Source organism: Pimephales promelas, chromosome 16 (assembly GCF_988280905.1).
Source record: "Pimephales promelas chromosome 16, fPimPro1.hap1.1, whole genome shotgun sequence".
Classification (NCBI taxonomy): Eukaryota; Metazoa; Chordata; class Actinopteri; order Cypriniformes; family Leuciscidae; genus Pimephales; species Pimephales promelas.
The window spans coordinates 13,138,127-13,153,693 of NC_142784.1; the positions used below are offsets into that span (position 1 = coordinate 13,138,127).

A 15,567-nucleotide genomic window follows, 5' to 3' on the forward strand; every position below is an offset into this window, starting at 1 on the left:
GGCCGGTTGCTCCAATCAGATAGCAGAGCTCTCTGCTACGGTTTCAGCTCTGTGGCCAGCAAACGGTCCAAATGGAGAATGAATGTGTACTGTCCGTCCTACGATAAGAGTAGAATAAAGCCTTTCAGTCAACAAGCTTACAGTGTCTACCACAAACAAGCCAACTGAATTAGGAAGTGTCTTAGAAACGTATAGAGTGTGTATGTGTTAGGGATGGTCAACGATTAATCGCGATTAATCGCATCCAAAATAAAAGTTGTTTGTGTGTTTACATAATATATGTTTGTGTAGTGTGTATAATTAATTTGTATATATATATATAAATACCCACACATGCATGTATATATTTAAGAAATATGTGCATGTATATATTTTATATATATTTATTCACAATTAATATTATATATAAATATTTGATAAATTAATAACACATTTTTCTTAAATACTGTTTATACATGCATGTGTGGGTATTTATATATACAAATTAATTATACACACTACACACACATATATTATGTAAACACAAACTTTTATTTTGGATGCGATTAATCACGATTAATCGTTGCCCATCCCTAGTATGTGTGTCTCTGTGTGTGTGTGTGTGTATATACATACATATATATTTATATATATATATATATATATATATATATAGTTATTTACTTTAGCATACATTTATGTTAAAATATAATGTATTCATATATAATTTTATTGTTCATTGCCATTCTGTACAGACAAAAAGCTTAATATTGGCACGAAATTTGTGAAATCATATCTTTGCATCAGAAGGTCACAGCGACTTGGGGTTGAGCTCTTTTGACTCGTCCTATCAGATAGCCAATAAGAAGTGACATAATACCTTCATAGCTGCCCCCTAGCAACCACTTAGGCCCCCCTAGAAACCATAAAACAATATTTACAAGCCATATATCAGCTCCAGAAAATAGTACAAACATGGAGTTTGACTTTTTTGAAATATCATACTATAAACTGTATAAGCACAACATAGCAACCATATGCCCAAGTAACCATACAGACACATAAATAAGCTATACTGTATCGCAGCACCAGAACATCGTACAGACATGGCTAGGCACTTATGGAGTCATGTCCACCACTCCGTCAACCGAGAGGCGAGGTTTGCCACTGCAAACACCCACTCGTATTTTCTTCAGGAAAAGTACATTCTAGTTTAATTTTATTTATTTATTTATTATGTGCAAAGTAGTTTGGGTTAAAAGCAAGGCAAATCTCAAAAATGACCTATATGTATATTTGCAAAGGTTTACCCCTAAAATACTTTTATAATTCCAGATCAGATTTTACTGTGTTTTGTCATGCATGTTTGACAAAACTGTTTGATTTTGGGTCTCAGACGAGGCTTGACTGGCCAGAATCTCAGTGCACTTGTATTTTGGTCTATCAGATCCATGTTGTACTAACAGGCAATATTCCTGCTGGGTATGAGATCTCATATCAGCCTCGAGCATTGATCCAAATAAGTCTGGTGCATGAGAGAATGTGATTTTAATCTGATTGACCATTATTCATTTATGGTATATTTTGAAGCTACATATAAGTATGATCATTGTTTCACTGAATTCGTCCCAAAAATGTTAAGTTTCTTTTTCTCTGTGTCTTTCCAGATTAATCTCGGAGACGACCAGGGATGCCATCTCTGTAAGAATCATGCAGGTCACATGGTCAGGCACTACAGTCCTCATCATTTTCGCCTCGCTGCAGTTTGTCCAGTCGGAGCTGTTGGAGGGTCCCGTGGTTCCAGGTAAGCGTGCATGAGCCTTGTGTTGTGCTTTTATTCCCAGGTGCTGATGTGGATTGTGGATTCCCAGGTTATTTCCAAGCTATGTGGAAAAGACACATACGCCGGCTAATTGCACCTGAACTTTAAAAAAAGCCAGTTTTTATTGGGAGCTCTTATATATATATATATATATATATATATAGATATATACCTGAACTTTAAAAAAGCCAGTTATTTTTATTGGGAGCTCTTATATATATATATATATATATATATATATATATATATATAATATATATATATAAGCCTTGCAGTGCAGGCTTATGCGCTTTCCCCACATGGCTCTGGTGTGTTTTCCCCGTCTCGTCTGTCTTTCCAGTCATATGATGAACTGTCTGTTTGTGTGATGGACACCATTCAAGGGATTGTCAGATCAACTGGTTCTCTATTTCAGGCGTATGATGAATAATGTTAAAACGAAAGGAGGATTTCAGGATAAACGACAGACATCAGTCAGAGAGGCTGCTATCTTCTGCCTATGTGCCTTTTATCATGAGTGTGAGAATTGAAGCGAATCCATTAAATAGAGTGAGACCATATGAAACTACTGAGCATTTAAAGAGACAGTTCACCCCAACATCATTTAGTTAGGCTCATGTTGTAAACCCACATGACTTTGAAGATGCATATACAGTATAGTGAAATGAAATAGGGATCGGGTCTGTCAGTCTCCAAAATGATTAAAATGCATCACAACATCCGTAAAAAGTAGTCCATATACTGTATGTAGCCTAGTTAAATTTTGATCAATGGAATCAAATGAACCGCATCTGATGTGCTTTTTCCCCCATTTTACGTTTACGATCACTAAGTCTGCATTTATTTGAACAAAAATACAGTAAAATATTGTGAAATATTATTACACTTAAACATATGCTTTCTAAATTAATATTTTTTTTATAATGTAATATATACCTGTGATCAAAAAGCTGAATTTTTAGTATTATTTCAGTCTTTATTGTCACATGATCCTTCAGAAATCACTCTAATATGCTCTAAACAATGCTGGGTTGTTTTAATCCAAATTTTGGTAAAATATGGACGTTATGGATGTAATTTCACATTTTAACCCAACTTCAACTTTTTATTGTATTTTTAACCCAACATTTGGGTTTGTCCATATTTGACCCAACTTTGGGTTGAAACAACCCAGCATTTTTTAGAGTGTATGATGATTTGATACTCATATATTATCAATGTTGAAAACAGTTATGCTGCTTAATGTTTTTGTGAAAACTTTAAAACACATTTATTTTCAGGATTTTTTGATGAATAAACAACATTTATTTGAAATATAAATCTTTTGTAACATTATATATGTCTTTACTGTGACTTTTGATCAATTTAAAAGTATTACATTCTTTAAATTAACAACAACTTACTGTTCCCAAACTTTTGAACTGTAGAGTATAGGAAAGCACACACAAATCTATAAAGTCAAATGGGTTTGGAATTGCATGAGTTTGAAATAAATGAAGACAAATATTTATTGTGTGGGTGAATTCCAGTATTCCTCTAAAGCTTCACTTCATTTAAAACCCTTTTTCATCTCGTACAGTTTCATCTAAGGCCACCCAAGCGAACGTGTCATCAGTTTCTTCATCACTAGTATCATATTGTACGGTTCCCTATAAAGCGTCCAATCCATCATGACCGACTTCCACAAGAAGCTCACGCTTTGGCCCTCAGTATCTTCCTCTCCAGCCTTTCTCTCCCTAATTCACACCAGCCAGGATGAAACCTCCCCAAATCAACCATTTCCCTTTTTATGGCCTCGCACTCCTATCCGTTACGATTCCTTCTCCTCACTTGTTTACCGTACCTCCTTCCCCCGTATTCCTTTGCCTGCTGCTTCAGAAACAATTTACTTGTCAGCTCGGTCTGTTGGTGCGCATCTCTCTCTGGGTTTAATGTTCTTTTCTGGTGTGTAATTTCAGTCGCGAGCAGGCGTGCGGTGATGCCTTTTGCTCGCTGCGAGCCTGCATTGATAGCTGGAGCCTGATATAGCAGCGTTAATGAACAGGGCTGAGCCAGGCGGATCCTTCCCGAAGTCCAATTCACTCCATCTGATGCGTGGCACAGGACCCGCCGCTGAGCTGTGAACATGCGGTAGACAAACAATGAACAGTGGGCCGCTGAGCATGATGGGTTGCAGTCTCTAACCACCTGACAATCTTCTTTGATGGAACTGGTTTCGTGTTGTGTTGTAGACTAGATATAGATGCGTCATGATATCATTTCCTATGAGGCTACTGACTTTATAGTCAATTTGGAATCAAAATGGACGCTGTTTATTTTTTTAATTCACTTTCCGGGTCTATTTTGAATGATTCATTGGTGCGAAGGAAAAACAAATGTTTGTATTTGTAATCTTTAATGAAAATATAGGTATTTTCTTTTCCTCTGACACAACTCTCCTTTTTTCTGTTGAGTTCACTGAGGCTGTGAGTGTTCTTTGGTAATGTTATGTTCGTGATTTGTTTTAGCAAATACGCAATCGGACTGGTTTTTCTCATTTTTCATATTTCATATTTCACTCGATATACACTACCATACGCCTTATTCACGGCAGCGCCAACTTTGATTTTTAATGAGAATGAATGTGAGGCTGTGAGGGATAGACTTGCATCTCTTCAATGGGCTGTACTGTTATTTAATGTGTTTTCGGATGGTTCTGCTCATGAAACACTGGAAAAATATCTTTGCAAGAAATGTCAGTTGACAAAAAACTCCAGACAATGTAAGCTGTGGAAAATTGTAAGTAATCTAGCCGCTTTATTCAGCTTTTTACAGCGGATGCCATTGGAAACACGGTAAGTCTATCCCTCACAGCCTCACTTTCATACCTGTCATGGCGCTGCTCTGAATAAGGTCTATTCAAAGGGCTCGTGTGTTCAGCAAGGCTGCACTTACATACAGTTAAAACATATATTGTGAAATTATTATTACAATTTAAAAGAGTAGTTCACTTTAAAAAAAAAAAAAACATTTTGCTGATAATTTACTCAACCCCATGTCATCCAAGATGTCCACAAGACAAGATGTTTTTGCTGAAAACATTCCAGGATTTTCTCCAAATAATGGACTTCATTGGGAACCAAACGGTTCAAGGTCCAAATGAGACCTTGAACCGTTTCAGTGCAGCTTCAAAGGGCTTTAAACGACACCAGACGATGAATAAGGGTCTTATCTAAGACCCTTCGAGTCATGACTCAAAAAGAAAAGAGTTCGAACGGAGAGTCACGAACGCTCATAACAGAACAGAGCAATATGAGCATTTGTGCTTTTAAAACTTTAACTTTTTTATTCATTTTTGAAATGACAGATCGTTACGCTAGATAAGACCCTTATTCATCGTCTGGTGTCGTTTAAAGCCCTTTGAAGCTGCACTGAAACTCTCATTTGGACCTTGAACCGTTTGGTTCCCATTGAAGTCCATTATATGGAGAAAAATGCTGGAATGTTTTCATCAAAAACCTTCATTTCTTTTCAACTGAAGAAAGAATGACATGGACATCTTGGATGACATGAGGGGTGAGTAAATTATCAGCAAAAGTTTTTTTTTTTTTTTAAAGTGAACTACTCCTTTAAAAGAACTGTTTTCTATTTTTAATATGTTTGAAAATGTAATTTATTCCAGTGATCAAAGCTGAATTTTCAGCATTACTTCTCTTTCGGAAATCAAACAATTATGATTATTATCAATGTTGAAAACATGTTGAAACCATTCCAGGATTCTTTGATGAATAGAAAGTTAAAAAGTATTTAATGGAAATATTTCGTAACATAAATGTATTTACTGTCACTTTAATGTGTCCTTGCTCAAAAAAGTTTTAATTTCTTTCAACAGACTTACAGACGCTGAACTTTTGAATGGTAGTTATTTTTTTTTTACTAATTGCTGTAAATTGGTTGTAAATTTTAATTCTTGCTGACTTCAAGTAAACAGGAGTATACTATTGCAATTGAGTATTAATTAGGGCTGTCAAACGATTAATCGCGATTAGTCGCATCCAAAATAAAAGTTTGTGTTTTTATAATACATGTGGGTGCACTGTGCATAATTATTTTATATATATATATATATATATATATATATATATATATACAACTGTGTAATTACATATGTAATTACATAAATTAGTTACAGATGTAATTACATGCTGGTATTTTTAAAATTTAAGTACAATGTAAAAATATGTATGTACACAATAAGTCCATTGTATCAAATTATTCGTTTCAATGTAAGTACATAGTACTTAAAGCCACTTAATATAAAGTGGGACCCCATGCATTTATTTATTTGGTAACTAAAAGTAAAAAATACAGGATAAAGTACAGTTTGTGGTCAATAGTTCAAAATAATCCCATTTAGGCTGACGCAAGACCTTTTCGCATTCTGATAATACTGTCTGGCTGTACATTATTCCTTATGCATTGGTTTTCTATTTATGTACATCGATATCTATAATATCTACACCTCGGGAAAGCGGGCTTGAAGAAGGAAAAAAAAAAAAACACAGGTGGACTAAGGGGTCATAGCTGGATATCTGACCGAATGCATAACACAGCAGATTTGGTAGCTGTGCATCATGGGACCAGGCACTTGAAGGAGGCGCACGCTCATCCCTCATGTGATGCTGACAGCAGCACTTCGGTCCGCATATGTTCCGCTGCCCTGCCACACTAAGACGCTCCGTCAGTGTCCTACTCGCGGTGATTAAATATGTAGTTAATACAGCACTATAAGGATATTGAATTACGCCACAGCCGTTGTGACCTTTTTTGAAATTACAGGGCCAATAGAGCGAGACGACCGCTGCACTTTATAGCAGGAGCTGGCTTGAACACAGCCTGAAGGAGAATACATTCACACGGCTGATGACGTCTCCGAAACACTAAACAGATGTACAGCACCTGTACTGTACTTTCCTCAATAACAGTTTGTCACTGTTTATTGCATAATTATTTCATATCCTTATAGTCCCTATATCTACACTATATGATTACAGCTCCCCGTGGGAATTTTACCCAACGCTGACCGATTTTTTTCATCACTGTTGGGGTAAAATGCTCCTGTTACTGCTTTATAGTGTGTTTACCTGATTTTTTAACAATCTTTTTAACTTTTTATTATGTCTATTTGCACACATTATAAATATTATTACTAGTGCTGTCAAACGATTAAAATATTTAATCGCGATTAATCGCATTAATGTCATAGTTAACTCGCGATTAATCGCACAATTTTATCTATTCTAAATGTCACTTGATTTCTTTTTGTCCCATTATTTTTTTTCTCATTTTATTGCTCTTATCAATATGGAAAAGTGGATCGGTTTGTTTTGTGAACAAAAAATGACGCCGTTAATAACGCATTTAACTGACAACCCTAATTATTAAAATTTAACATTTTTTTTAATCAGCAACATTTTATTCAATACATCATCAATCCTTCTTCCAAAATGTGTTTTCGTCTTACCCTGATTCACTATGGTAAGCCTATTATAAGCGTATTATATATATTTAGACCTGTTAGGATGGTTTTCATGGGAAACTGCATACATATGTATACTTTGACGTGTATCTGTGGAAGTGGCAGAGGTTAGACGTCATGAGTGAGAAAGGTTGATATGGAGAACCTCAAACCTCCGGAGAATCACCAGTTTTAAACAAACGGCGAACAGAGGAGAGTCTGCTGACAAAAAGCGAACGTGACAGAGCTCGTAATAAAACAAGAATCAACATTGGCATTGCCTTTTTGGAGAAGGTGAGAACTGAGAGATTTGAAATGTTGCGAGATATGAAAAATTTTAATATGTAGCTATCTGACAGAGTTGATTGTATTGAATTTGAATAGTTGATATATTGTGAAGGGTAATTTCATTATGGTTGTTGTAGAGCTGTGCTAGAATTCAATTCAAGAAAATACCGTGTTTACTAATGGGTAAAGCTACAGTAACGTCTTCAGCTAGTGAGCTTAAGATCCTTTTCATCTTAACTGGTTATATCTCTCAAGCCTAGTTGTGAATCTTTTATGAGCAGAAGGGTAACCATATTCATCCACATCCACAAAAACATCTTTCTCTTTTCTTTTGATTGTCAAATACTTTAGGGTGGCTTTAGTCAAGTTTTGTTGTGCTGGTGAGAAAGAGAAATGTTCTGGTTGATTTTTAGATATATATATATATATGTTTTGAACGTTAGTTTTCATTTTGCCGAACATGGCTCAATTGCACCAAGGCTAAAACTTGTTTTTGTTTTCCTTTAAAATGGTACATTTATTCGCTCTGAAACTTGTTAACTATTCAGTAAACAGCTCTGACATACCTGGTTTTAGCCATTGAAACATATTGTCTTTTTTTTTTTTTTTTTTTTTTTTACTCCAGTATTGTTTTGAATCTATAAATGTTGTCTAATGGTCTCTGTTTTAGTTTTTAGCCCCTTTAAATAATATTAGTCAATGTTCTGTTCCACTCCCTATTTATATACTCAAACAAACCATTTCCCCCCCGAGGGCTGTATAAACCAATCACCTCAAAGAAGCCGAGTTTGTCCGATTTCATCCAAGCCATCATCTCCACTTGTTCAGATACACCATTCACCTAAATGATGTGCAATTTAACTGGTAATGTCCGCTCTTGGCACACGGCGCAGGAAAGCTTTTTACCGATGAGACGAGTACAAATCACACAGTTATGGCAACGCTACTCGCAAGGCTCTCACCTCTGGGGAAGAGCAATTGAACATTACTTTGCACAGCACTTTACAAATTGCCTTGTAATTGTGTTTGTTTGAAAAACGTTGATTTCAGAGCCATATTTTCATTTCTCTTTTGTCAGAGACAGGGCCATTATTGAAACACATGGAGTGGACCGGGGTTGATATAGACAAGTATAGAGGTAACAAATGGAAAGTTCCACGAAAGTCATTTAGCACTGAAATACGGAGGCAAGCGCCTCTGTAATTTAGTGAGAAAAATATAGAAGATGTTTACAAGATGGCAGATTTATTTAGAAAGTTCTGTGTTTTGCACGGATACATTTTGTCCTAACCAGACTTGACAAAAGAAAACTTTTCCATGTAAATCAGGTTGTATGTATATGTTGCTGTCTGAGCATGAAAGGTCTCCAAAGTTACAAAGCAAAAGTTAAAGGGATACTCCACTTTTTTTGGAAATAGGCTCATTTTACAACTCCCTCAGAGTTAAACAGTTGAGTTTTACCGTTTTCGAATCCATTCAGCTGATTTTCTGATATTTAGAAGTATATCAGTAACCAGACAGTTTCTGGTCTCATTGACTACCATAGTACCAAAAACTGTCTGTAGAATTAGCCTATTTCCAAAAAAAGTGGAGTGTCCCTTTAAAGTAAGTTGTTCTCTATATGTCCAACAGTACAGTAGAAATGTTACTTGTTCTATATAACAAATGGCAAATTAGCAGCTGATGATGCTTGCGTTGAGAGGTGTGTTAAATGCCAAAGGGTCTTTATGAACTAGCCTTTTTTAATGGTATGGACCCCTAGTGCTGGGCAGTTTGACCAAAAATTGATATCACGTTTTTTTTTGTTTTTTTTTTCTCAATTAAACCGGTTTTCCGGTTTATGACGTTTTTTTTTTCATGCATAATCAGGTGTTCAAAGCATTTTCTACTGGTTGAGAGAGGAATTACTGCAATAAATTGACTTACAGTAGGATGGTCTATTTTATTGTAGTTAATATTGTAGAATAGAATAAAGCCCAGTATAACCTAAAATTGTTATTTCTTAACATTCTAATAACATTCTTATAACCAAGCAAGAACGTAAATATACAACGTCTAAAAAAAAACGGTTTTGAATGTTCCTAGAACATTCAGAATAACATTTTTATAACTTAATGAGAATGTTATGAAAACGTTCTTATAACGTAAAATTGGTAGCTGGGGAAGAGGAGAGATTCGTGATTGCACTGAATTCGCTCTATCAGCGAGCCCAGAGAAAATAGACCTACTCTTATGGTGCGTTCACACCGGACGCGAATAGTGCGTCAGGCGCGAATGATTTCAATGTTAAGTCAATGCAAAGAAAAAAAAAATTCCTGCGGCGCGAAAGACGCGAATACGACTCATTCGCACATCAAGTTCACGCGAATGGCACAAATTGAGCATCTGGCACGTTAAGCGCGAAGGATTTAGTTAGTGCCATTAGTGCATTCACACGTTTGACGTGAATTCGCGTCTGCCGCCGGAGTTGAAAAATCGGAACTTTGGAGTCAATTCGCGCCAAAGTTGTGATCCTCGCTCTGATACGGGACAACAGGTCATCAAATGGGCGCGGGACAGGCGGAAGTACCTCTGACAGCGGCGTCATCCAAGCGCAGGTGAAACTCGCCAAACGGTTAGCCTCCGAAGGGTTCGGTGGACACAAATACGGCGACGATGATCCTCATACCGCTGTTCGAGACGCGCGTAAATTTCGCTTCAAACTTTTGATTTTACGCGCATCAGTTTCACTCTCGACGCACGAATTAACACAAAATGGTCAAGCGTCAAACTAGACGCGGTAGACGCAAATTTGATGAGCTATTCACGTCCGCTGTGAACGTAGCATAACAAGAGCAGTGTGTATCTGAGAGCGCGCGCGAGCAGAGATTTGCGCTCGTGCATTATATTAATTTCCTTTCGCGCTACAAGAGTACGCTCTCGACATTTGACTGGAAAATAACACCATAGTTCTGCAGCATCCACCTTCCCTGTAACGTAACACCCGAGGACTGCTGTTTGGTTTACCCTCGCCTCACCGTCGCTGCTTAGAAGTGCAACATTGTAAAGGGTCCATCTGAAACATTGTCGGCGGCGCAGTGTAACCTTCATTCCGAACGTTGTGTAATTTAATACATCGTTATGGCAGTATATTAAAAATGAACATCGTAACAAAAACATACACCGGTTTTTGTTATGAAACGGTATATCGCTCAGCACTAACTAGCTATGTTTCCATTTAAAGTTGCCAATTTACGGTAACTTTTGTGAAAAATTGGAATATCGCATAAAACATTTGCAAATAAAGCACAATTTTCATCCAGTGAGTCGAAGAGAACAGAATTGTAACTTCTTGGTAAACTGGTGAGAAATATTAACAAAAAACGCAGTCATGTTATCTTGTTTTCATAGGAGGATGCTTTAGGAACAAGCCATGAACAAGTTAGGAACTTTACCATTTCAGAATGACCAAAACAACATCTCAGATGTTGTGCAATGAGTTCAGTCCGCTGGTTAGTCAAGTTTTGCTGTCCATCGTCACATGACTTGATTCATTAAATGTGTTGCCATCGTAGTTTATTCACGTCTTCTTATCTGATAAAACGTATGCACATTTTAATTTATGTGCATCTTGCTGTTTCCTTTCAGCGTTTTTTACGCGATATCCCGCAATTTGCATAAAAGTGGATGAAAGCATGGCTAATGACTGGCAAGATTAGGATTGTGTAATCTCCATACCATGACAAAGGGTTTTGAAGTGCACACCTGTCTTGACAGGGATGAACCTTAATACCAGTCAATCATGTGGTAAGTGCAAATCAGGAGCAGGAAAGCAAACTAATAGTGCTCGATTCATGCGTGGTAATCTCTCTGTGAGAGCCAGTGAGTTTCCTGTAATTGAGAAAAGGATGAAAAGATGAAGGAATATGAGCCGCCGTTACGTTTCCAAAGTGCTGACAGAACAAACATTTACAGCCCACACATTGAGTTATCTTGGGAAATCCTAATCATTTTCTAGATAATAAAGAAAGATGCCTCGCATGCGTTCTTTGCTGGAATTCAATTCTGTTTGTAATCGGTTGAGGAAATCTGAAGCGGAAAACAGATTCAGATTCGATGGAACATTGATAATATTAGATTATTTCTCATACATACAAATGACACCAACTGGGAATGTATACAAACAAATGACAATATCCAACTAAAATCCAATTTGTTGTTTAATATTTGTGTAACACTAAATTGAAATGGGTGTTTTGTTGCATTTAGTCAGTTTGTTTTGTGGATATTAACATTTACAAGTTGACTTAACAGATATGCACTGCCATTCAATTTTTTTTTGACAATTTATAATTCATAGCCTACTTTTATTCAGCAAGGATGTATTTAATTGATCAAAAGTGACAGTTAAGATTTCAAATGTCACAAACGCTTTTGTTTCGAACTTTCTAATCATGTTCAATGTATCAAATTAGAAAATCATGGATAAAATATTCACCCCACTCCCTCAGGTTGAACTTCTGTTTTTATGTTACAGGTTCGTTCATTCATTCAGTCTCAATTTATGTGTTTCTGTGCAAACAGTCATTTGAAAAAAATCATTTGTTATTGGACCGCTTCATCTGTCCACACTTCCCCCCCTCCATAGCAATTTGGCCTATCGAGCGTTTGATGAAAATCATCTCTGGATGTGATATGGCACATATCAACCAAAAGCAGCAGCCACACACTCATCTCGCTGTGGAAGCTGATATTCAGCAATCACAATTTATTTTCTCTTCTCATCTCCATCTTTCCATCGACGCGCACCCTGCGGACTCTCACCGTCTCTCTCGACTCCCGGCAGTCTCTACGCCGAGTGATGATATCTTATTCCTCGTAGCATTCGTTGTGTCTACTACAGCAATGACATGCTCGTTAAATCCTGAAACTTGTTCGGCACAACCTCACGGTTTGTGATCAAACTTGAAATATCAAAAGCAAAGTGACTAAAACTTCCTCGTTTAACTTCTCAGCCAAGAAGAGTCGAAACGTTCCTGCCAAACCAGTCAGCGCGAGTCAGCTCCATATGCCTGGCGATAATATCTGAAAATAGAAAGCATCAGAGATTCAGTGTCTGGCTGGTTTGTCTGTCTTCCTTCTCTGAGCTTTCAAAAAAAGTACATTTGAAGGGGTAATTCACCCCAAAAATATACTTCTGTCATCATTTACTCGCCCTCATGAGCTTTCAAGCCTCTAAATGGGATTCAAAAGGATCATACAAATGGTGCATATGACATAGGTGCCATCTGAAGCAATGAAAAATGATGGTCAAGACTGGTTTTCACTAGCGTTTCTTCCTTTTTGACCCTGTGCCTTTGTCTTCCATCAAACTCACCTGCTGCAAACAAAAGGCGGACAGGTTAGACAGGACTCTCTACTGGGCTGTGATGGGAAATCCATGAGGCTACGTGCCAAGGTGGAAAATGAGATTCCCTGTCTTTACAAGCCATTCGTCGTCATGCAAATATCACGTTTGAGAACACTTACACCTATTTATTTGGTGAGAGATGTGGGTGTTCTGTTTCAATCATTGCTGATGGTTTAGTTTGTGTGTGTGGTCTAAGATTGCCGCAATTTGTGATTTGCTGAAGAGGCCAACTCCTGTGCCATTTGCTGTTTCCCAGCATGCATTAATCCTCCTATGCATCCAAACGACTTTGGCTGTGTCCGAATTTGCCCCATATACCCTTAAATAGGGCACTTTTTAAGGGGACAGGCATTTGTAGTGGCGTCCGAAACCATAGTGGACCTTATCGGGTCCACTCATTTAATCCCTTAATGCACTGCAATAATGAGTGTAATACCGATATAAGCTCAATGGCTAGAATACCCATAATGCAAAATAAGGTACGCTATAAATTCCTGTTTAATTGATTTTAAATCGTTTAAAGGGATACTCCACTTTTTTTTGGAAATAGGCTCATTTTACAACTCCTCCAGGGTTAAACAGTTGGGTTTTACAGTTTTCAAATGTATTCAGCCAGTTTTCGGATATTTAGAAGAATATCAGTAACAAGACAGTTTCTGGTCCCATTGACTTCCATAGTAGGAAAACTGATATTCTTCTAAATATCCGAAAATCGGCTGAATGGATTCAAAAATGGTAAAACCCAACTGTTTAACTCTCGGGGAGTTGTAAAATTAGCATATTTCCAAAAAAGTGGAGTATCCCTTTAATTTAGGTTTATGTTTATTTTCCATGACAAGATAAATCTTTTCATTACTATTGGATCTACCAGTTGGCTAAGTTTCAAATGATTATTAAACAGCGTTATTAAACACTGTCGATGCAAAAGCAGCTCAGTATGTGAATTCACTCGCTCGCTATCATTCACTCCTTCAAGTGTACTATATTAGTGAACTAGGGAATATGGTATAAGGTTAAGGCGATTTTGAATAATGTAAATGTACAAATATCCTGGACCCACTTTTCAATATGGACTTGGGCTGTCAAGATACAAAATGACCAAAGAAAAAAAACATCATAAAAGTGGACCATACAACTTTTGTACTGTATTACATGTCATTTAAAATTATACAACAAAAATACAAAATATACATCTTTAAAGCAGTCTATGGTAATAATGCTCTATTTTTCAAATAACTATGGGAGGAACACAATGAAAAGTCATGCGTAGCTGATAATCACATGAGATAGTCTGTAAATGAATCATTTTTAGAGAATCAACAAATAACTTATAAGAATGATTTGTTAACTAATCAGACATTTTCTTCTTATTTAATGGATTTCAGTGAACAACTGCTTTAAAGTCTTTTTCTTATTATTTCACTTCAGAAGACTTCAAATATATCACTCAAGTCCCAATGAAGGCTATTTGATGCTTGAGACAGACTCTGACATCCACATTTGTCATTCACTTAAATAATATTGGAAAGCGTGACAAAAAACCCCCGAAAAGAACGAAAATCATGTTGGTTTGAAAACACACGCAATTATGTTTTCCATATATACTGAAATTTCTCGTACGATCTGTACAATCTTTGAGACAGTTATTACCCTGGGATCGTTTGAATGAAATTCTTAATTATTGGTTTTATTGACTTTAGAAGGACTAAGGTGCCGCCCATGCAACCGCCAGGTCACGTGAATGTTTTGTTACAGAGTTTTGCATCTTTTCCCATTAGCTGATGAGTGAAGCGCATTGATTCCTCTGCGAGGGTTTCCATGAATATGTAGTGTTATTTCAACGCGGCCTCTTTCTTAAGTGCGACATTTAGCGCTGCTTTTGAAAGGATTGAATGATGCCAGTTTCCATTTCTATCCGTCTTTCTCCTCCCCTCCCGGGTGGGATATTAAAGATGATCTCCGATTTGGCAGCTCTCTTCCTTTTTAAAAGAGAAGCTATTTCAATCTTTTCATTTGTCAATCACAGCTCCGTCGCGTCCGGGCCAGGAAATAATTGTCCGCGTCTCTCCTCTTCCCTGGAGTGGCCGAGCGCTTTTGCATGAGAAAAGAGAGTGAGCGGAGGAGGAGGAGGAGAGGAGAGGTGAGGCTGGAATAGATGCGGGGCTGCATTGTTTTCGTCGCTGGGTTTTTGTTTACCATGCCAGGAGAGTCGCGGTCCACCGAGGCAATCAGTGAGAATGTCTTCTTACATTTACAAGAGGGATTCTGGATGTGATGCTGAAGCTTCTGGCGAGAGAAGACATTGGCTGTTAGATTTCAGCTTGCTACTATTTTGCATGTCGTTATTGGCTAAATAAAGATGCGTTTTAGTGATCCAGAGTGTGTGAGCAACATCATGCCACATTTTACATATAAATATTCATGTAGTAGGTTGAATCATGGTGTTGTAAAACTCCCATCGCTCTCTTGACTGGCCGTTACCAGAAAACACACAGATACATCACAATAATGATGTTGATGTGCAAGTTTGGCCCTTTAATGTACTTTTAATTTATGCCATTGCATTTGGTGATGAAATATGTGGAAATGACA

General features: G+C 37.2%; 1 protein-coding gene across 4 annotated transcripts in view; it reads left to right on the plus strand.

Moving 5' to 3' along the window:
• The window catches only part of robo1 (roundabout, axon guidance receptor, homolog 1 (Drosophila)), a 323,011-nt gene that overhangs the window by 35,279 nt on the left and 272,165 nt on the right, over positions 1–15,567 (plus strand). For all 4 annotated transcript variants that reach the window (XM_089121017.1, XM_089121015.1, XM_089121013.1 and 1 more), the window contains exon 2: positions 1,647–1,783. In XM_089121017.1, coding sequence (XP_088977143.1) covers positions 1,690–1,783 — 94 coding nt within the window. In that variant the 5' untranslated portion in view covers positions 1,647–1,689. The remainder of the gene's footprint in view (positions 1–1,646; positions 1,784–15,567) is intronic.